Source organism: Chrysemys picta, chromosome 3, assembly GCF_011386835.1.
Source record: "Chrysemys picta bellii isolate R12L10 chromosome 3, ASM1138683v2, whole genome shotgun sequence".
Taxonomy (NCBI): Eukaryota; Metazoa; Chordata; order Testudines; family Emydidae; genus Chrysemys; species Chrysemys picta.
The window spans coordinates 172,977,683-173,001,751 of record NC_088793.1 but is presented as its reverse complement, the minus strand read 5'-3'; the positions used below and the strand labels follow the sequence as shown (position 1 = coordinate 173,001,751).

Below are 24,069 nucleotides of genomic sequence, written 5' to 3'. Positions count from 1 at the left end.
TCCACGCAGTCCTATTTCTTGTTCAGCCAATCGCTCAGACAGACAAGTTTGTTTACATTTTCAGAAGATGCTGCTGCTCGCTTCTTGTTTACAATGTCACCTGAAAGTGAGAACAGACGTTCGCATGGCACTGTTGTAGCTGGTGTCGCAAGTTATTTACGTGCCAGATGCGCTAAAGATTCATATGTCCTTTCATGCTTCAACCACCATTCCAGAGGACATGCGTCCTTACTGATGTTGGGTTCTGCTCGATAACGATCCAACGCAATGCAGACCAACGCATGTTCATTTTCATCATCTGAGTCAGATACCACCAGCAGAAATTTGATTTTCTTTTTTGATGGTTTGGGTTCTGTAGTTTCTGCATCAGAGTGTTGCTCCTTTAAGACTTCTGAAAGCATGATCCACGCCCCGTCCCTCTCAAATTTTGGACGGCACTTCAGATTCTTAAATCTTGGGTCTAGTTCGGTAGCTATCTGTAGAAATCTCACATTGGTACCTTCTTTCTATTTTGTCAAATCTGCGGTGAAAGTGTTCTTAAAACAAACAATATGTGCTGGGTCATCATCCGAGACTGCTATAACATGAAATATTTGGCAGAATGCGGGTAAAACACAGAGCAGGAAGCATTCAACTCTCCCCCAAGGAATTCAGTCACAAATTTAATTAACACTTACTTTTTTTTAACAAGCATCATCAGCATGGAAGCATGTCTCCTGGAATGGTGGCCAAAACATAAAGGGGTATATGAATGTTTAGCATATCTGGCACGTAAACACCTTGCAGTGCTGGCTACAAACGTGCCATGCAAACATCTGTTCTCACTTTCAGGTGACATTGTAAATAAGCGGACAGCATTATTTCCCAAAAATGTAAACAAACTTGTTTGTCTTAGTGATTGGCTGCACAAGAAGTAGGACTGAGTGGACTCATAGGTTCTGAAGTTTTACATTGTTTTGTTTTTGAGTGCAATTATATATATATTAAAAAAGTACATTTGTAAGTTGTGCTTTCACAATAAAATGATTGCACTATGGTACTTGTAGGAGATTAATTGAAAAATACAGTGCAAATATGTGTAATAAAAAGATATAAAGTGTACAAGGCTCACTTTTTATATTATTTTTAGTACAAATAATAAATATAATAATATTATATAAATAATATAAAAATAAATAAATAAAATAATAATATAAAGCCCTGTACACTTTATAGTCTGTTGTAATTGAAATAAATATATTTGAAAATGTAGAAAAACTCATAGACTCATAGACTTTAAGGTCAGAAGGGACCATTATGATCATCTGGTCTGACCCCCTGCATGCTGCAGGCCATAAAACCGTCCCTACCCCTTCCCTGGACTCTGCTGTTGAAGTCCCCAATCCTGTTTTTAGTGACTTCAATCGGCAGAGACCCTCCTGCTGGAGATCCCTGCCCCATGCTGCGGAGGAAGGCGAAAAACCTCCAGAGGCTCAGCCAATCTGCCCTGGAGGAAAATTCCTTCCCGACCCCAAATATGGCGATCAGTAAGACCCCGAGCATATAGGCAAGAGTCTCCAGCCCGACCCCTGTTAGCTATTATACTATTTACCTACCATTGCTTGGCTTTCCTTGACTACTATGTTTTACCATTAAACCATTCCCTCCATAAACTTATCTAACTTAAATCTTAAAACCAGACAGGTCCGTCGCCCCCACCGTTTCCCTCGGTAGGCCGTTCCAATATTTCACCCCTCTGACGGTCAGAAACCTTCGTCTAATTTCAAGTCTGAACTTCCCCACGGCCAGTTTATATCCATTCGTTCTCGTATCCACGTTAGTACTAAGCTGGAATAATTCTTCTCCCTCCCTTGTATTAATCCCTCTAATATATTTAAAGATAGCAATCATATCCCCCCTCAGCCTTCGCTTTGTCAGACTAAACAACCCAAGCTCCTCTAGTCTCCTTTCGTACGACAGGTTTTCCATTCCTCTGATCATCCTAGTGGCCCTTCTCTGCACCCGTTCCAGTTTGAGTTCATCTTTTTTAAACATGGGAGACCAGAATTGCACACAGTACTCCAAATGAGGTCTCACCAGCGCCTTGTACAACGGAAGCAGGACCTCCTTATCCCTACTAGATATACCTCTCCTAATGCATCCCAAGACAGCATTGGCTTTTTTCACCGCCACGTCACATTGTCGACTCATAGTCATCCTGCGGTCTACAAGAACCCCTAGGTCCTTCTCCTCTTCCGTTACTTCTAACCAATGCGTCCCCATTTTGTAACTAAAATTGTTATTAGTCATCCCCAAATGCATCACCTTACACTTTTCACTATTAAATTTCATCCTATTTCTGATACTCCAATTCACAAGCTCATTCAAGTCTCCCTGCAGGATATCCCTATCCTCCTCCGAATTTACAACGCCTCCCACCTTCGTATCATCCGCAAACTTTATCAGCCCACTCCTGCAATCGGTTCCGAGGTCAGTTATAAATAGATTAAATAAAATGGGTCCCAAAACCGAACCTTGAGGCACTCCACTAGTAACCTCCCTCCAACCTGAAAAACATCCAAACTATTTAATAAATTTAAATTGGTATGCTGTTTAACAGTGCATTTAAAACTGCGATTAATCACAATTACTTTTTTAAATTTTTTGGAGTTAATTGCATGACTTAGCTGCAATTAATCAACAGCCCTAGTAATTATATTAACATAGTGTTTCCTCCTTTCATCTACGTATGAAATAGCTGCATTCTCCTTAGTCTCCACCATTATTTTGAATAGATAAAATACTAGGTGAACATCAAAAGTGAGAGTTGTGGGTGCATATACAACTGTTAACAATGCCTTATGGATAAAGGTTACACTGTTAAAATACAAAATTGCAGAAATGCAACAGTTAAAATAATATAAGCAGTGTTAATTCATCTACATTACACATGCTCTGTTTTACAGTATGAATTTTATGGTATAAAGAGAAATATATTAAGCATATCTAAAAAGAAAAAAGTAATGACAACTTTAATGTCATAATTTATTTCTTGCATGTAACTTACTAGTTGTGGCAGAGCGTTTGTGTGCGTGTGTCTAGCTGGAGCTTACAAGCTACATACACTTCATGCAACTGTCTGGCTTGGTGAATTCATATTCTCTGCCAGTCTTACAGTGGTTCTAAGCACTTTGAATCAACAAAACTAATGGTATGCACACACTTGCTTAAATGAACCTCAGTATGATTGAAGAAATATTCTTTAGTACACACTCAAATGATTGTATCCAGAGCTGGTTGAAAAATTTTCAACCAAACTTTTTTCTGTTGAAAAATTCCATTTTGACAGAAAATTCTTTGGGGGAGGTTTCTGAGACCCAGGAAATTGGGACGTGGGGGATGGAGCCTGGGGGTGAGGGGAGACTAAGACTGAGAGATTGACTGGCCAGGGCACCCCACCATAGAATTGCTAGTAGCTTGGTGGATAGGGCACTCATGCAGGATGGTGGGGATCACAGGTTCAAGTCTCTGCTCTGTCTTATTCAGAGCAGTGAGTTGAACATCGGTCTCCTACATTCTATGCAAGTCTCTGGCCAATGAATACTTCATTATTTATACAAAGTGGAACAGCTCCAGCAGGAGATACTGACAGACTGATTGTCTGTGGTTAATGTTGCTATTATAATCTTAACTGATTAATTTTCTGACCTTTTTTTGGTTCTTTTTTTATTGTTTGTTTTTTTATTCGTGAGGGTGAGTGACTGAAAATGAGACCTTTTTGAAACTTTTTTCATGAAAAAATTCAAAAAGGTCTCATTTTCATTCCACGTTAGAATGAAACAGTTTTAAAAAACTTTAATGTTTTTGCAGAATGGTATTGTTTTCCAACCAACCCATGTTATATCAAAACTATATATTTTTTTTTCAAACCAATCAAAGAAAAACAGGATTAAAATCGAAACTATTGTGCAAGTTTCCCTATGGTGCTCAAGAGTGATCAGGTGCTCTGCTGTAATATTTTGTATATGTATGAGAGAGAAAGAGAGAGAGATGGTAACTGGGCAGTACTGTTAGTAGATAACTAGAAAAAAATAATTACTTACGACTTTTTACCCTCCCTTAGGCTTTGTTGGCTTCGGAACCAAAGAAGAGTAAAACAAACTTACTGAAAATGACAATGAATGAGTTAATATCTTTGGCTGTACCTGTGAATGAATCAACAAACATAATCCCTCAGGTGAGAAGTAAAACACATCATGATATTAGGAAATAAAGTTCCCAAAACAGTCCTTTGTCAACCAGTCATTGTGTTTTTTAAAAGTAGATGTAATTCATTTTTTTTGATCCACAAACATGTTAAAATTTAGTTTCTTGAAGCATTCAGAGGTTGTGGAGTTATTGGACTCTTCATGCAAATGGATGAGATGTTCTGAACAAAAATCCTGAACATTCTATATTGACCCCTTCATGTGGTGAAAGTATACTAATTCCTTTTTATTAGAATTTACATAATCAGATTATTGCCCTGTAATATTTCTGAACAAATTATGAGTAAATTTTAGTATTAAGCAAAGTCCCATTTGGAGTAAATAAACAATAGTTTGTGTTCCATACATAGTATGAAACAGTAATGAGAACACACACTGAAAAATGACTATTGTACATACTCACAGCTCTTCATACTTAAATATGTGATCATTAACTTATATTTGCAAATCTTAAAACTAATTGGTCCAATTTAATGTCGAACATCTTTATTTTTCAACATTACAGTAGCAGTACTATAAAAACTTGATAGCTGAGCATGGTTTGTAGTTAGCTAACTTCAGTGTTTGTAGTATTTAGTTACTATGCCAGCTCGTCAGCTGGTGCAAATTTATGTAGCTTCATCAAAGTCAACTTCAGTGATTACCATCAGCTGAAGATCTAGCCCAGTATGTGTAGGGAAGTACAAGAGAATACAATGTCTGTTGAGATAGCCCATGTATTAATCTTAGCTTAAAATTGGCAAGTTTTTCATAAAAACCTGTTCCAGGTTGGGTTTTTTGTGTGTGTTGTCTAATTTTTGAGGTCACATCTACACTATAAATTTACGTTGACTCAAGGTACTTTGCTATACAGCTGCCAGTTAGTACATTGCTTGTGCGCATGCATACTTGGCTCTTTGTGTTGGTGGTGTGCATACTCACCAGGAGTACTTGTATCAATGCAGAGAGTGGTGCACCATGGGTAGGTATCCAACCATGCAACTCGCCACCATTCAGCATGCTGTCTTTTGGGAAGTTTTGGCATTGCATGATGGGGTGAAAATGAATCGTGCAGAGATGACTGGGCGCATGGGGTGAATTTCCCGGTATGCAACTGTCTCTATCCCAAAATGTTATCTATAGCCCGTAATTTTCTCACTTTTTTTTCAAAATCCCACAAACCCACGTGGCCTTCCTCATTGTCTAACATCTCTGAGAGAAGCATGGTGGCTGTATGCCTCTGTACTATTGTCATGAGTGTTGCAAGCACAGGGTGCACAATCCTGGGGTATTTGCAGAGCCGTAAGAAGAACCTAATGAGTGAGAGGCATGGTCATTCCTTGGAGGACTGATTGCTGTGGGACATAGTGAGAACCAATTCAAGGATCTTGGTGGTGTTCATGGAACAGCTGCAGATGGTGGAGTGGCGCTTCTGGGCCTGAGAAACAAGCACTGACTAGTGGGATTGCATCGTTATGCAAGTATGGGATCACAAGCAGTAACTGCAGAACTTTTGGATGCACAAGGCCGCATTCCTGGACCTGTGCACTAAGCGTGCCCCAGCCCTCTAGCACAGTGATGCCAAAATGAGAGTTGCAGTGACAGTGGAGAAGCAAGTAGTGATCGCACTGTGGAAACATGCAATGCCAGTTTGCTACAGGTCAGCTGGGAATCAATTTGAAGTCCCCCACAGGGGCTGTTGTGCAGGGCCATTAATCATCTCTTGCTATGCAGGAGTGTGACTCTCAGCAATGTGCAGGACATAGTGGATGGATTTGCAGGAGTTGGGTTTCCGAATTGTGGTAGAGTGATAGACAGCACATATATCCCTATTTTAGCACCAAATCACCTTGCCACAGAGTATATTGACAGAATGGGCTGCTTTTCTACGGTTATGCAACTGTTAGTGGATCACTGGGGATGCTTCACTAACAGCAGTATGGGCTGGTCAGTGAAGGTGCATGATCCTCGTATCTTCATGAACTTTCTCTCCCGACCGGAGGATTAGCATTGGGGATGTTGGAATGTCAATAGTGATCCTGGGCTACCCAGCCTACTGCTTGCTCCCCTGGCTCATGAAACCGTATGCCAGCCATCTGCACAGCACCAAGGAACAGTTCAATTACCAACTCGGCAGGTGCAGAGTAACAGTTGAATGTGTTTTTGGTCATTTGAAAGGATGCTGGTATTGTTTACTCATGCGATTGGACCTTAATAAGAAAAATATCCCAATTGTTATAGCTGCCTGCTGTGTCCTGCATAATATCTGTGAAGCAAAGGGTGCAAAGTTTCCACAAGGGTGGAGGACGGAGGTGAGGAGGCTGTCTGCTGAGTTTGAACAGACAGGTGCAAGGGCTATTAGAAAGGTGCAATGCAGAGCTATATGGTTAAGGGAGGCTTTGAAAGACCATTTTAACAGTGAGCCAGAGTAATATGTGGTGGTGCTGTAGTGTGGTCTGTCTGGTCCTGCTCTTTTATGGTCTGGTAGGAATTATGTGGTGAATGCTGTAGGAATATAACATTGTCAATGCACCTATTAATGTTGTTGTGAATTATTTTATGAGTTGTGTGACACTGTGTAATGGGTTGCTTTCAGAACTGCAGAGCGCTTGGCAGCATGTGCTGTGAGCTAAATAAATATGAATTATTTTCCAAATAATAGTTTTATTCTGTAACAATCAGTGCAAAAATCAAAAACCCAGTGCAGTTTTACAACAAATACATTTAAAAACGTAATAAATTAAAAGAACAGAACTTATGAAGGGGAAGGATCATTCATATTCATTTAAACTACACATACTCACACTGACCTGTGAAAGCCACAGTTGATGTGAAGATGTGACTATCTTTAATGTCCCCCAGGGTGGAGTGGTAGGGGTAATGTAGCAACCTCTGATGCCATGCGGAATGTTGGGGGGAGGGGGAGGGTTTAGGGAGGTCCCAATGTTGAGTTCTCAGTGGGCTTCAGAGGAATGTGAGCCTGGGATTGTTGAACCTGCAGGTCCACCAGAGTCTGCTGCAGAGTCTGCCTGAGAAGTCACATTATGTCCTGGTGCATCTCCCTCTCCTTTTCCTGTTGGAACTCCTGGGCCTATGTCCTCTCCATTCTTTCCTTGTCCATGGTGTCTGCAATGTTCATCCGCCAGGCCCCCATGTTCATGGTCTGATACAGCACTGGCTTGCAGGATCTCATTGAACATATCATCCCGAGTGCTCCTTCTCCTCATCTGGCTCAGGCATTCCGTGAGTGTGGAGGGGGAGACCCTGAAGGCTGCAATGGCAGCAGCTGAAGATAAAACCCACAGAGGTACCATTGTCAGTGTATTCACTGTGGAAAGCGAAACTTGAGGTGCTGAACTCACTCGCTTTGCTCCTCTAAAGTTTTAAGTATAGCATTGTCATTTCTTCTTGGGATTGCTTGTGCACGGTGTTAATCACAGCGCCAGTCACGGTGAGCATGGCTTGCTGGGGGTTGGTGTTGCATGATTCTAGTAGTATAGGGCAGTGGCACTGAATACTGGCACCTTTTTCCACCATTTTCCATTTTATCCTTTTATCTCACTCCTGCGGATAACAAAGGCAGAGAGAGAGCACAGCTGCTTCTGGTGTCCTTAAGCTGCCTGGGCCCATATGCTGCTAGCTTGTGTACTGCAATGGTGCCTGCCAAAGTTATCAATGAGTGGCGTGGGAAAGCATTCTACCACGGAGGAAGAAATAGGGCAGCCCTCCCTAGAAACCTTCGGTGGAGGATTGCAGAGTACCTCCATGAAAGTTTAATTAAGATCTCTCATGAGAATTCAAGGGACATCCCTGTGTACATAAAAGCTCCGATTTGCTCCCTCTGCCTGACTCTATAGGTGAATGTAAAGCAGATAGCAACTCTACTCTTGGTTGTACCACTACCTCTTCTAGCATGAGTAAATTAAATTAATGAAAAGTCAAAAGATATGTCCTGCTACTTTAGGAGCGCCATCTCTGTAATTGAAAATTTATCTGCACGCTTGCCCAAGGTTCTTTCCCCTGCATTGGGCTCACCTGTGCTTGACTGGCAGGACTGCAGTGGAGTCAAAAACAGGCTCACTGTGCAGCTCGATCTCCTTGGTCACCTGTCCCCCATACTTCTCCTTGCTGTTCCTGGCAGGGGTCTGTGACTCAGCCTCCTCAGAGGTATCAACGATGCTGTGGGTAGTGGTGGTGGAGTCTTTGCTGAGTATGGCATGTAGCTTTTTGTAAAAGTGGCAGGTGTGCAGCTTGGCACTGGATTGATTGTTGGCTTCCCTGCACCCTTCTGGTAAGCCTGCCACAGCTCCTTGGCTTTCATGCAGCATTGGTGCTTGTCCCTGTCAAATCCCTTCTCCTGTGTCCCATGAGCAATCTGTAGATGTCGATGTTTCTATGGCTGCTTTGAAGCTGAGCTCTTCTCCCCACAGGCCCAGGAGATCCAATATCTCCTGTTTACACTAGGCAGGAGCATGTCTGGAGCATGTAGCTGACATGGTCAGCTGGGCAGTTGCACGCAACAATGGAGAGCTGCTATGTGTGCTTGCCAAGCCAGGAAATCAGGAAAAGGAATTTCAAAAATTCTTGGGGCTTTGAACGGGTGTGGGGGGCTTCCGGTCTCCATGACCTCTTGGCAGTGGAGTTCACAATGCCTGACCAGAGTGGTCCGTCTGGAGCATGGTGGGACAGCTGCTGGAGGACAGTTAGGGTCGACATAAGTACCACAGTACATCAGCAGTGACTCTTCGCTGCTCGGGGAGATGGTGTTACTATGTTGGTGTAACTAGGCACTTACAGCTGTAGGAGACAAATTTGAGTGTAGACACATGCACAATTAGGTCGACGTAAGCTGCTCAACTTGGTAGTGTAGACCAGGTCTGAATCAAAAAGTATCTATTTTTTTCCCCCTTCTTGGTTGACAAATTTAAATGTAATGTACCTGAAGCTCAGAAAAGGATGATCAAATTGACTTTACTTACAAGGTTTGATGCTTCAGATAATCCTGAGAAATTTTGAAAATTGTCTCCTCATGGTAACTGAAGAGAAAAAGTGCAACTTTTATGGCTTGATTTTACTTGTAATACAGAAGGTTCAGGATTTATTTGTCCAGGATAGATTGCTAAGCATTACAGTTTTACTAGCTGTAGTAAAGAATTTGACACTCATTTCTTCATATGTTTGCTGCTGTTAAAAAATATAAATACATGTATATCCTTTAGTTTCTTTCATCCAAGAATCTCAATGTTTCATAAATGTGGTGGTAGTTAGAAAAGTGAATCATTAATTCACTTTTTTTTTACTATGACTATTCTTTTGAAAGCACTTTGCACAGTGCCATTGTATTGCTTTAATTGTTAATAGTGATATGTTGAATGGAATTTAAAGTGGAAATTAAGTGGCATAAATGAGTAAATGCATGGATTTGTTCATCTCCATAGCTATGGTTAAAGTATGTAATTTGAGGACTTTTACAACAAAGTAGCATATGTTACAAAACAAATTATGATTTTTTTCCCCCCAGGTTCATGCTTTAAATATCCTGAGGGCCTTGTTTAGGGATACCCGCTTTGGTGAAAACATCATACCTTACATAGCAGATGGAATACAAGCAGCAATTCTAGGTTTTACATCCCCTGTCTGGGCAGTAAGTTAATCCTTAATACATTGTATTATATTGGAGAAGCATGTGGTGATGGTGCTAATCAAAGCGTTTGTAATGTTTGTCAATAATTGTACCACAGCAGATGGAATTTTTATGAACTGTACATCCATATGTATTACAGAATGTGATGTATCATGGCACAATACTGGAGAAAAATCACAGGAAAGCTGCAGTTTGGGTCTCAGTATTGTTATATCAATGTATTTTTTGTGTTGGTTTGATGTAATGCAGAGTGTACTTCTTTCTAATTTCAAGAGCGACAAAAGTAAATTATCTTACAAATTAAAAAAAAATCTGATTGGCTGATAAATAGTGAGTCAATGTGTCATGTTAGTAAGAGTCAAGGTCCCCCTCCCCCCCCCCCAATCATTGGACTGGGTCTCAGTGCAAGATGGTTATCAGTATGTTATTTTTAAAGTCCAATATCTCATGACCTGCCATGGCTAAAAATAAATGCTTTAAACTACTGGAAACCTGGGCTCACGTTTGTTCCTTGCCCTTAATGTAGCCCAAGGATATGTCTGGACTTTGCAGTAGTTCCCAGACTGATTATTCCAGAAAGCCTTACTTTCTTAATAGTACTTTCATCTGATTGATGATGATGAATTTGTGATGTTCTTTGCAGGTAAGGGCAGGGTCAGTGCAAGGAAGTTTCGCGCCCTAGGCGAAACTTCCACCTTGCGCCCCCCCAGCCCTGCGGCAGCTCCCCACCCCAGCTCACCTCTGCTCTGCCTCCTCCCCGAGCATGCCGCCCACGCTCTAATTCTCCTCCCCTCCCAGACTTGTGGCGCCAAACAGCTGATTGGTGCCGCAAGCCTGGGAGACGGGAAAAGTGGAGCGGCCGCTGCGCTGGGAGAGAGAGTCTGAGCTGCCGGCAGCCCAGCCCAGGAACGCAGTAAAAAAAAAATTGGGGGCACCGCTTTTTAGCGCCCCCAAATCTTGGTGCCCTAGGCAACTGCCTAGTTTGCCTTAATGGTAGTACCAGCCCTGGGTAAGGAAGATGAGCTCTGGACTGTGGTCTCAGTGTTTTGTGATTTATGAACGCTATGATTCCCATTGAACTATGATGTGTTAATTGAATTTGATTTGGTTTCTGCTGAGTGTTTCACTGGTCTTCAGTTCCCTGAGATCCACTATTTCTGTCTCTGACTCCTGGCCATCAACTCTGGTACTATTATTGACAGTTATCATCAATGTTGCACTTTGCAATGGGAAGCTACTCACCATCCTTAAACATGCAGAGATCCACTCCTTTCTTAATCCCATGATAAATAGAGTCAATATTCCTTTTTAAATAATGTGACTGAGACAGGGTACCTCTTAGTGTCTTGGTAATATTTATCTGAGAAACTCTTAAATTAGATATTACAGAAAACACACGCATAGTTTTTGGCTAATTAACATATAATTGTTTTTTGTTGTTTAGATACCATGGTGCATTGTAAATACCTTGGTAAATGTTCTTACACTTGTTGTACTGCATAAAAAGCAGTCTGTTAAAATTTAGATATAAGTGTATGTTGGAGAAACTAAATGGGGGAGAAAGTAGAAAAATGTAAGAAAATCAGAAAATTCAGATGTAAGTTGAAACTCCTGAGTCTGCAGTGCCCTCATTTCTATGCTTCCATAGCTGTGCTCATTACAGAATGGAATATAGTTTTATATGTCTACTGATCCCTACCTGTTCCATGAGGCAGACAGTGACATCTTTTCAGGGAGGACTGGGAAAAGGCAGAACTTATGAGGCTAAGCATATGGCTCCTAAAACAGGGAGCAGGCATTGGCCTGCAGAGGGGAAGGCAGAAGGATCCAGCAAGTGCTGAAGAGAAAATTCCTGTGCAAGGCCAAAGAAATGAGAATTTGCCTACTACTAGACTCTCCAATTGCCTGCTATATTAGCATGTAACCTTTGTCTGGTGCCAACCACTGAAAATCCATTCCAGAAAAAAACAAAACAAAAACACTATAGTCTATGCCCCTACAGTGACACTAGCAAAACTGAAGAATATGCAGGTTGTGGAGTGAGAGTTCATACTTTCGGGAGATGTTTGTGAGATGGTCCCTGAGCTAAAGAAGTTGGAGCCACTGGTAGATGTTCTTTTCCTTATTTTAAAGATTGGAAAATGGAGCAGAGGTTAGTGATTTACCCAAGGTTACACAGGAAGTTTGTGGCAGCGTCAGGGATGGATACCAGATTGCTTGCTTCCCAGCCCTGATCTTTCAACCATTAAGCCACACAATCTCCTCCACTAAACTATTTTAGGGCACTGAAGTTCATTAAACTATTTGTCTGTTCCACTCACATGTTAAATATTAACAGAGTCCTGTGGCACTTTATAGACTAACAGATGTATTGGAGCATAAGCTTTCGTGGGTGAATACCCACTTCGTCAGACACATGTAATGGAAATTTCCAGAGGCAGGTATAAATATGCAGGCAAGAATCAGTCTAGAGATAACGAGGTTAGTTCAATCAGGGAGAATGAGGCCCTCTTCTAGCAGTTGAGGAGTGAACACCAAGGGAGGAGAAACTGCTTTTGTAGTTGGCTAGCCATTCACAGTCTTTGTTTAATCCTGAGCTGATGGTGTCAAATTTGCAAATGAACTGAAGCTCAGCGGTTTTTCTTTGAAGTCTGGTCCTGAAGTTTTCTCCTACAGGTTTTTGTATATTGCCATTCCTAATATCTGTCTTGTGTCCATTTATCCTTTTACGTAGGGACTATCCAGTTTGGCGGATGTACATAGCAAAGGGGCAGAGCTGGCACATGATGGCGTATATAACATTGGTGGATATTCATTCACCTACACCTACACTTGCTTTTTACAGATCCAGACTAACATGGCTATCCCTCTGATGTTAAATATTGTATAGCAAACTACTTTCACCTTCCTGTGCCGCTAAGAAGGATGCTAGATTAGGGACTGTTTGTCTAGTCTGGCATGCAAAATGTTCTGTTGCTGTTTTAAAAAATTCTAAATTAAATTACATCTAAATTTGAAATCCAGTTTACAGTGCGGCTTGAAAGCTGCTTAATATCTATTCTATGTTTCTTTATACATTAGGTGAGAAATTCCTCCACTCTTCTGTTTAGTACCCTGATTACAAGAATTTTTGGAGTTAAAAGAGGGAAGGATGAAAATTCCAAAAAAAATAGGTAAGCTCCATCTGATGCTAACTTTACTTTTGCAAAGCATTGACTCAGCCAAGAATAATGTGAAAATGTTGCATGCTTTTATGGATTTATCTGAAGAATAATGTTACAAAAACATCTGAGTTAGTTTAAACTGTGTTGCCAAGATTAAGCTCTTGAGTCAAAAATATCTCCCCAATGCAGTGAAAATTAATATTAATTTAAAGTGTAATTTTACAGAAAGGGCCTGATCCTGAAAGATGCTGAGCATCTACAGCTCCCAATCACTTCAATGGGAATTACAATGGTCATCACATCTTGGGATCAGACCCCAAAATGATCCTCCAGAAGTTGAGTAACTGGTCCATGATTTTCAGAGCATTAGGACTCCCAGGGAATTGCAATTTATTCATTTTTGAAATGTCTGCTATTTTTACTATACAGTGACTCATCTTGCTGGTCTTAGGAAAACAATTTTATTTTTGTGTATAATATAATTAACTGTGGATGTTCTGGCTCTAGTGGTAGTCAATATGGTGGCTCTTAGGGAGTTCTGAAATATTTGCTGACAGCAGACAGATGTGTTGCTGTTGTTGACACTTCTTGCTGCTCTGTAATTGCAGGAATTCCATGACAAATAGATGAAACATCATAATTGCTACCCAAAAATGAGAGCAGTACCATACCCCCAGATTAGTTACTATGATTGTATTCATGTTGGAGGATGAAAGGGGAGGGGCAACTCCCAAATATAGCTGGGAAAGAGGAGATCATATGTTCAAATCTCACCTCTGCCGACTGTGACTTAATTGGCATCACAGAGACTTTATGGGATAGATCTCATGATTGGAATTTAGGTATGAGGGATATAGTTTGTTCAGGCAGGGCAGACAAGATAAAAAGAGAGGATGTGTATATATAGGTATAGACTATATATATGCTTGTTCTGTTGTCTGAAAAGAGGAGAGACGCAGACCAGTTGAAAGTCTCTGGGTAAATATAAAAGGGGTTAAAAAGGGAGGGGTGATGTCATTGTTGGACATCTACTATCGACCACCAAATCAGGAAGAGGAAGTGGATGAGGCATTTCTAGAACAAATAACAGCAATATCCAAGACACAAGACCTGGTTGTAATGGGGGACTTTAAATACCCAGACACCTGTTGCAAAAGTAATACAGCCAAACCCAAAATTTCCCATAAGTTCTTGGAATGTATTGGGGACAACTTTTTGTTTCAGAAAGTGGAGGACGTAATCAGGGGGACAGACATTTTAGACATGCAAGAGGGAGGAATTGGTATTGAATCTGAAGGTGGAAGGCAATTTGGGTGAAAGTGATCATGAAATGATGTATTTCATGATCCTAAGAAAGGGAAAGAGTGAGCAATAGAATAATGACAACGGACTTCAAAAAACCAGATTCTAACAGACTCTGAGAACTGATAAGTAAGATCCCACAGGAAGAAAAGCTAAAGTTAGAGGAGTTCATAAGAGCTGGCAGTTTCTCGAGGAGAGAATATTAAAGGCACAACTGCAAATTATCCTGATGCGAAGAAAAGATAGGAAGACTAGTAATAGGCCAATATGGCTCCATCAGGAGCTCTTTAGTGACATGAAAATCAAAAAGAAGTCCTGCAAGAAGTGGAAACATGGTTACTGGTCTAATGGATTGGGGAGGGAAGCGATAGGTGTGAGAGATCTTGATTTTAGTTAGGCTTTTGGTGCAGTCCCACGGGATAGTCTCATAAACAAACTAGGGAAATACTGTCTAAATGAAATTACTATAGAGTGGGTGCACATCTGGTTGAAAGACTGTTTTCAGAGTAGTTATCAATGGTATGCTATCAAACTGGGAGGATGCCTCTAGTGGGGTCCCATAGGAGTCAGTCCTGGGTCTGGTACTATTCAATACTTTCATTAATGACGTAGATAGTAGAGTGGACAGTTTGCTTATAAAATTTGCAGATGACATGAAGCTGGGAGAGGTTGCAAGCACGTTGGAGGACAGGATTAGAATTCAAAGGACCTTGACAAATTGGAGAATTTGTCTGAATTCAATAAGATGAAATTCAGTAAAGACAAGTGCAAATTTTCATCTAGGAAGGAAAAATCAAATGCACTATTATAAAATAGGGAATAACGGATTACGTGGTAGTACTACTGAAAAGAATTTGGGAGTTGTAGTGCATCCCAAAATGAATATGAATCAACAATGTGATGCAGTTGCAAAAACGGCTAATATTATTCTGGTTTGTGTGTAAGACATGGGAGGTAATTGTCCTGTTCTACTCTGCACTAGTGAGGCCTTAGCTGGAATACTCATTCTGGGCACCACAGTTTATGAAAGATGTGGACAAATTTTCTTTATAAAAAGAAGTGGTTTATTTAATTCACACAAAGAGAGCATCCTGCCACACACACTTATTTCGTATTTGTAAATTATAGAGCACACCAAACTATAGGTGTTTCATATTCAAGTTACTTTGTCATTTTCCCCTTCTCCCATACCTAACAGTGTGAACCTATCCATTGAGGTACAAACCCTGTATAAAAGACTAGGAAATAAATATAAAAAACTTTATTTAGTGACAGTTAAGACTACATCAGTATAGACCCCCTATCCATGCAAAACCTGAAAAACATGGAAGTAACAAGTTAAGGGAAAAGTCTCCTGCATTTCTAGCCTTTTTCACATTGCCTACAATGCTGTCGATAACACTTCAATAATCCATAAGGTTTTCACTTCCTCATCTGACTGATACCAAAAGGCAATATGTACCTCAGCTTCTTCATACTCGTATTCTAATGCAAAACGTTAACTGTGACCTCAGAAGTATTAAGGCAGCCTAGCTCCCCAGATGTATGGAGTCAGTATGTGACAGATGTGCTGATCTGTTGTTACAAGAGTGTCTGAGGTCTGTTCCTGTTTTGCAACAGAGTGCAGCTTTCATGAAGTTGCATGTCGGTATCTGTTGGAGGTAGCTTGCACAGGCAACCTTAATTCTGTCATATCCCTACTTTTAAGTGCTTGATGCTGCAACCTCAGTGTTCGTTTAATGTAGGGTTTTTTAAATATATATGTTAAATGGATGCTGTCAACTTAAATTGTACTTCTCTCTGAAACTTCTTTTGTTCACTGTTATAGTAATCACTGGGTGTTACTTTAACTGAAAGATTAGAGTAGAAAATATTTTTTTCTGTCTTTTCATATTGTTTACTTTGTACATTGGACAGGACTTTGGTTGTAGTCAGTTTTATTGTTTCTTCTTTGAGTGCTTGTTCATGTCGATTCCAATCGTGTGTATGCATGCACGTATAGAATAGCCGGAAGATGTTTCCCTTAGCAGCAGCCGTAGGGTCGGCCTGGGCGCCCCCTGGAGTCGCACCTTCATGGCACCCAATATAGTGCCCTGCTGACCTGCCACCCCTCTGTTCCTTCTTACCACCAGTGACGGTAGCAGGAACTTCCCTGACTCTTGCTTCAGCAAGTGGCTTAGCAGCTCGACTCTCGTTGTATTCTTCTTGTTTAGTCAGTTAGTATAGTTTGTTACCTAGTTAAGTAGTTGTAAGTTCCGTTGTGGGGGTTGTTCCCCTTCCTTCCTTGCTGTTCCCAGGGCATGCTGCGATCTGCAGGTTTCAAGACCTGCAAGGACTGTGTGAAGCACATGCCAAAGAGTGACCCCCACACTCTATCTTTTTGGTGACCTTCGCCCAGACACCATAAACAAGATGTAAAATCTGTTTGGAATTCCAACCAAGAACCCTGAAAGAGAGAGAGCAGCGGCTTAAAATCCTCCTCATGGAGGCAGCTCTTCGACCACAGTCGGACTCCGGTGCTGGGGACCCTACCACTAGCACATCATCTTCGGTGCGGAGTGTGCCGGCACCCTCTTTGAGGGACCAGGCACCAAAAAAAGATGCGCCCAAGGAGCCTCGGCACCGTCATGGAGCATCTTGAGAACATTCCAGCCTTCAGCCCTGGTCCCAGTCACTGATGCAGAAGAAGAAGAGGGTTGAAAGCAGTTGATCCCCAATACCTAGACTCATAGAGACTAGCCATCTGTGGCACCACATTTGGGCCACGTCTTTGAGACGCAAGGGGTGGCCACGTCAACTCAGCAAAGAAACTCAAGTTCCTCATAGTCTCTCTGGCCTCCATCATTCCCTCATTGGATCCAGCAGACTGGTATGCCACCCTCGACTTGAAGAATGCGTACTTTCATATCGCGATCACTCAGCCCCACAGGAAGTACCTCAGGTTCATGGTGAACAACATCCACTACCAATTCACAGTCCTCCCGTTCGGCCTGTCAGCAGCACCTCGGGTTTTCACCAAGTGCATGGCAGTCATCGCTGTGTTTCTGCGCAGGCACCAGGTTCAGGTGTTTCTTTACCTCAACGATTGGCTGATCAAGGGCTGCTCCAAGACCCAAGTGGAGGCTCAGGTCAAGTTTATCCGAGCCACCTGCATCAACCTGGGTCTCCTTTTAAACGAAGCAAAGTCCACTCTGTCCCCCGTTCAGAGGATAGGGTTTATAGGGGTAGTATAGGACTCAATCCAGGCCAGGGCATACCTACTGCAAGCGAGGTTTCGGGCCCTGACCATTCGAGGCCTCAGACAGTTTCCCACCACCACAGCAAGAAACTGCCTGAAGCTTCTGAAACACATGGCGGCTTGTACCTATGTAGTGCAGCATGCCAGGCTCAGACTACAACCTCTTCAGTCTTGGCTGACATCAGTGTACTGCCTGGCCAGAGACAACCTGGACAGGATAGTGACCCTACCTCGCCCGGTCCTCAACTCCCTCCTGTGTTGACTCAGGAGGTATACTCAGCGGTCCCCTTCGCCAGTCCACAGCTGTCCATGTCTCTAGTGACAGATGCATCAGACGTGGGCTGGGGAGCACATCTTTGGTCTCAGGCGGATCTGGCTCTCCACATCAACATCAGAGAGCTGAGAGTGGTACGCCTGGCGTGGCAGGCTTTCCGGGCATACTTAATGGGACAATGTGTGTCAGTCATGACGGACAACACCACCGCAATGTTCTATATCAACAAACAGGTGCATTCCCCTCTCCTCTGTGCCAGGAAGCCCTTGTGCTGTGGGACTTCTGTGTAGAACATTCAGTACATCTGCAAGCGTCGTACCTCCCCGGGGTACAGAATGAGCTGGCAGACCTCCTCAGCAGGTCGTTTCATGGCCACGAGTGGTCCCTTCACCCAGACGTCATGATTTCAGTCTTCCAGAGGTGGGGCTTTCCCCAGATAGACCTATTCACCATGCGACACAACAGGAAGTCCCAGCCTGGGACCTTTCTAGACTAATGGGACCACCCACTTTAAGCCCTTGGCAACGTGCTCCCTCCTCTATCTCTCTTATAAGGTGGCGTTCCTGGTGGCGATAACCTCGGCCAGGAAGGTGTATGAACTCAGGGCCCTAACCTGAGATCTCCCATATACTGTGTTCTATAAGGACAAGGTTCAGCTCAGACCTCACCCTGGTTTCCTCCCAAAGATGATGTCGCAGTTTCACATCAACCAAGACATCTTTCTCCCAGTGTTCTACCCTAAGCCTCATTCCAGCTGCAGGGAGCAGAGACTCCACTCTCTGAATGTCCGCAGGGCGCTAGCCTTTTACATCGAGAGAATGAAGCGGTTCAGAAAATCAGTCCAGTTATTCGTGGCAGTGGCGAACAGAATGAAAGGTCTGCCTGTGTCATCACAATGTATTTCGTCATGGATCGCATCCTACATCCGTGAGTGCTACAATCTGGCGGGGGTTCCTGCACCCATGATCACTGCGCATTTCACCAGGGCGCAGGCTTAGTCAACAGTGTTCCTGGTGCAGGTCCCCACTCAGGAAATCTGCAGAGCAGCGGACATAGTCCTCTGTCCACACTTTCGCCATGCACTATGCAATTACTCAGCAGGCCAGAGATGATGGGGTCTTTGGATGAGCAGTTCTCCAATCAGTGAATGACTCCGACCCTGCCTCCTGAACTTGGGCTTGAGTCACCTGATTGGAATCAACATGAACAAGCACTTGAAGAAGAAAGAATGGTTACACACCTTCTCATAACTGTTGTTCTTCGAGATGTGTTGTTCATGTCCATTCCAATACCCATCCTCCTTCTCCTCTGTTGGAGTAGCCGGCAAGAAGGAACTGAGGGGGTGGCAGGTCGGCAGGGCACTATATTGGGCGCCATGAAGGCACGACCCTACGGCTGCTGCTAAGGGAAAAATCTTCCGGCTACTGTGCATGTGTACGCGCACACATCTGATTGGAATGAACATGAACAACACATCTCGAAGAACAACAGTTACAAGTAGGTGAGTAACCGTTCTTTCCCATGTATAGTCAGTGAGCTAATCTCACACAAACAGGGCAAGACAGAATAAAGATTTTTAATAGAAGAGGAAAATGAGTGTAGAACCATGAAAAGTGACAGGTCCTCAAGAAGGTGTGTGTGACCTGAAACTGCTTTCAACTTTTTTTTTCTTTAAGTTTACTTGGTTTCAACTTCATGGCAATTAGTTTATAGGAAAATAGTTTATTTTGCTAGCTTATTTCTAATGTTTGTCATATACAGTAATGAATGAAGCTAATTTCACTTAATGTTTAAAACTATTATTCTTCAGCAATTGCATCACTTTTGTAATTATAAATGCCACTAGGTGTCGCTGTTGTTGCATATTTTATACAATATTCACTGTATAACTGCAATTACACAATTACAGTAGGTGACACATGCAATTCTTCTGTCCTTCCATATATTTTCCAGTATGTTTGTTGTTTTACTGGAACAAAATCCTTATATTAAAGCCTAATAATGTTTAATTTAAATTTTTGGCAGTTTGTCATCTAAAACTTTAAAATTTCAATGCCATAAGTTAGGCACTAAATTAAAATTAGCCTGGTTTTCAGATGTACTGAGCACCTGAAGTCCCTATTACTTAATTGGGAACTGTGTGTGTTTAGTACTTCTGAAAATTAGGCCATTTCTTTAGGTGCCTAAATATGGATTTAGTGGCCTATATTGAGGTGCCTATGTATTATCTTTGTGATCACAGTACACACAGTAGTAAAGCAAGAGAACTGTATAGTTACCAGAAAATGCTCTTAATTTTTTGGTAACTCCAATGGAATTAATAGTGGTAACACAATGATGCCGCATTGTTGCTGGATAACTATGCCAATTTAATAAACTAAAAAACCCTTTGTTAAAAAAACTCCCACTGACAAAATAATCTTGTATTGGGTATACTGCAGTATGCACACTAAAATACATCAGAAATGCATTTGCAGAAATAATATTTGTGTTGAATCTTTAGAAATTTAACCTGGAACAAGAATGTCAGGTTATTTAGGTAACATTGAAATAATATTAGCTTATTTTCACTTTGCTTCTGTTACAAGTTTAGTATAGGAGCACTGTGTTTATTCAAAATTACCTGACCTTCTCACTGTCAAATCTGAGACAGGGCCTTGTGCACTGCAGTTTTATTGCAGTATTACTACTTATTATGCTATCTGTATCAGGAAGACCAGGGACTTGAATCTGGGTTTACCCTGTCCCAGGGAGTACCCTAACCTTTGAGCTATTCACTATTCTGGGTTGCTCTCTCTCTCTCTCTCTGTCCCCCCCCACCCTCCAGAATTCTATCTGTGAAAAAAATTTCTGTTTAGACAAATAGACATTTTACAAACACACAAACAGCCAGCCTGAGTTGGAACAGTTCCTGACCAGCTCTCTTCCACATCTGCCCCTTTCTTCACTTCTGTCTCCCTAACCCCCTTCCCTTCAGTGACCTTTTCCTTTTATTTTCTTTCCATTTAGCTTATGCCCACCTAACTAAACTCACTGTGACGGGTTGGATCACAGAACCCCCCCCTGGGAGCTGCCAACTGATGTGCCAAGACTACCCCGTTCCTATTTTCCCTGCCAGCTCAGGACTCCAGCACCCTGTCTTGCTGAGCCAGACACTGCTCCAACAAAGACCCAGGGTCTGAATTACTTGCCCCAAAGCTGCAGATTTACCTGAAAACAGCTCACAGAAGTGTGCTTGTTTTTAGCACTCAGATGCCCAACTCCCAGTGGGGTTCAAACCCAAATAAATCCGTTTTACCCTGTATAAAGCTTATGCAGGGTAAACTCATAAATTGTTCGCCCTCTATAACACTGATAGAGAGAAATGCACAGTTGTTTGCTCCCCCAGGTATTAATACATACTCTGAGTTAATTAATAAGTAAAAAGTGATTTTATTAAATACAGAAAATAGGATTTAAGTGGTTCCAAGTAGTAACAGACAGAACAAAGTAAGTCACCAAGCAAAATAAAATGCGCAAATCTATGTCTAATCAAACTAAATACATATAATCTCACCCTCAGAGATGCTTCAGTAAGTTTTTTTTCTCAGGCTGGACACCTTCCAGGCCTGGGCACAATTCTTTCCCCTGGTACAGCTCTTGTTCCAGCTCAGGTGATAGCTAGAGGATTCTTCATGATGGCTCCTCTCCCTCCTCCTTTGTTCTCTTCCACCCCCTTATATATCTTTTGCACAAGGCGGGAATCCTTTGTCCTCCTGGGTTCTCCCCCCCCATTGGAAAAGCACCAGGTTAAAGATGGATTCCAGTTCAGGAGACATGATCACATGTCACTGCAAGACTTCATTACCCACTTGCTAGCACACACACATACAGGAAGACTCACAGGTGAAACACAGCCATTTGCAAACAATGGTCCCAGTCAATGGGAGTCATCAAGATTCCAAACCACCATTAATGGCCCACACTTTGCATAATTACAATAGGCCCTCAGAGTTATATTTTATATTTCTAGTTTTAGATACAAGAGTGGTACATTTATACAAATAGGATGACCACACTCAGTAGATTATAAGCTTTGTAATGATACCTTACAAGAGACCTTTTGCATGAAGCATATTCCAGTTACATTACATTCACTTATCATGTTTTTATAAAACTATTCCAGTTACATTATAGTCACTTATTATCATGTTTTTATAAAACCATATAGACTGCACAACGTCACACTCACCTCTCCTCCTTCCCTCCCTGAGAAAAAATTGAGAAACAAATGTGACATTTGATGCCATCTGCTTGTGTTCTACCCCTACCCTCATCCTTTGTCTGTCTTTTCTGTTGTAGGCTCGTCAGGGCAGGGAGAGTTCTACTCTGTGTTTATACAGTGCCTGGTAAAATGGGACCCCATTCTTGGTTGGTCCTTAGGCACTACCCTAATAAACATGATGACTGATAATGTGTGTATTGGACAGCATGCACACAGGGTTTATTTGTATTAGCATAAGTAAAGAAAGGAAATTGACCTGAAAAATTAATGGTTGAAAAAGTAGAATATGGCTGGTTCAGGAGAATTGGATCATTCTTGCTAATAATGTTTACGCTGGTGTATGAAAGGGGGGGTTGTACAGTTTGAAGTTGTACAGTTTCTCGTTCCAGAGTTGTGATGAAAGGAAATCTTCTCTAGCTGCTTCTTATGTTAAGAAAGAAATGGATACCAAAATTCAAACACTCCTGATGTGCTTTAGGGAGAGTGGTTTTGGGGATCTGGAATAACTATGGTTTGAATTCTAAATAATTTAACTTGAGCTATAATATGAAGAGTAAAATCAAATAAAAATTCTGTTAACTAAAATGAAGCCTTAAGTAAATGTTTTCATACACTTGAATTGGGAATATATGTCTGTAAACATTAGCATATTTGGGAAGTAAGTAGATTTGGGACAAAATTTGAGTGACTGATTTGGGCAAAATTTGAGTGACATGAGAATGAAGTGTTGTAATGGTGGAGGATGGCAGAGGAGTTTCTGAAGCAGAGTGGAAAGTTGCTAAGTTACCCAGGTTGTGTACGACAGGGTAGTGTGCAGTGTGTGGGAAGGTTGGCTGTGCACTAAAGCTAGCTAACCACTCCTTGTTGGAGCCATGGAGCACTGCTGGGTGTGTTAGTTTGACTGCCCACGCAGTCTCAAAGGACTGCTAGGCAGCATCCTCCCTCTCATGCGGGAAAGACTCCCTGCATTCAACCCTTACACCATGGACCCACATAAGACAGGCAAGAGGATTGCTCTTCACAATTAATTAAATGACCAAGGTTTTCCCTTATGCAATCAAAATACAGTTCAGATTTGCTTATTCTACAAATTTTCAAGCACTCTGGCAGAACGAGCATTTTTGTTATTAATTTCTGCATAAGTATGAATTCCTTTTTTTCCTTTTAGTATTGCTACAGATCACAATTTCCATTAAGCAAATGTTTGCTCTTGTGGTGTTTAGGATCAAGATTTCATTCTGTGAAAGGAGAGGATGGCTTGAAGGGAAGAGATTCTAAAAATATAGTGCAATAGACGTGAAATTGAGTGCAGATCTTTGCATGAAAGTCAGAATAACTTAATTACTGCAGTCAGATGGAGCAAAATAAAATTAACAACGAAATCTGAATTAAAGTCCTCATCGTCTAAGCGGTTTCTTCTTCCTGCCCAAATGAGAAACAATATAAAGGATAAGACATTTTCACCTAAATTCTAGCATATATCTATTTCAAAGACCTGAGAAACTTCCATTCCTTGGTCTATATCCAGTGCCCATGGAAATCATTGGGAAGACTGCCACTTACTTCAGAGTGCTGGGTTAGGTCCTCTTCCTCATTAAACACTGCCATTTATTTGTTTTAAAAACTGTAAATTCCTGGCCCTTGCTTTAGGCCAGGTCGGCATCTAAAATTCAGGTTGACCTAGCTACATCATTTAGGGCTGTGAAAAATTTCACACCCTGTGCAATGTTGTTAGGTCAACCTAACTTCCATTGTAGACGCAGCTACATTGACGGAAGAGTTTCTCCATTGACCTAGCTATCACCTGTTGAGGGGGTGTATTTGTTACAGAGATGGAAAAACCCCTTCTATCACCTAGCTGTGCTGATATAGTGCCTGTAATGTATCGTGTTAGTCTGTATCAACAAAAACAACAAGGAGTCCGGTGGCACCTTAAAGACTAACAGATTTATTTGGG

At 41.7% G+C, this 24,069-nt stretch overlaps 1 protein-coding gene across 8 annotated transcripts in view; it reads left to right on the top strand.

Annotated features, from left to right (window-relative positions):
* Nucleotides 1–24,069, top strand: part of THADA (THADA armadillo repeat containing) — a 327,795-nt gene that overhangs the window by 64,341 nt on the left and 239,385 nt on the right. For all 8 annotated transcript variants that reach the window (XR_010600221.1, XM_065590664.1, XM_065590662.1 and 5 more), the window contains 3 exons: nt 4,103–4,216; nt 9,748–9,870; nt 12,952–13,043. Coding sequence is in view for 7 of the 8 variants with exons in the window: in XM_065590664.1 (XP_065446736.1) it covers nt 4,103–4,216; nt 9,748–9,870; nt 12,952–13,043 (329 nt within the window). In the remaining variant the exon portion in view is untranslated. The remainder of the gene's footprint in view (nt 1–4,102; nt 4,217–9,747; nt 9,871–12,951; nt 13,044–24,069) is intronic.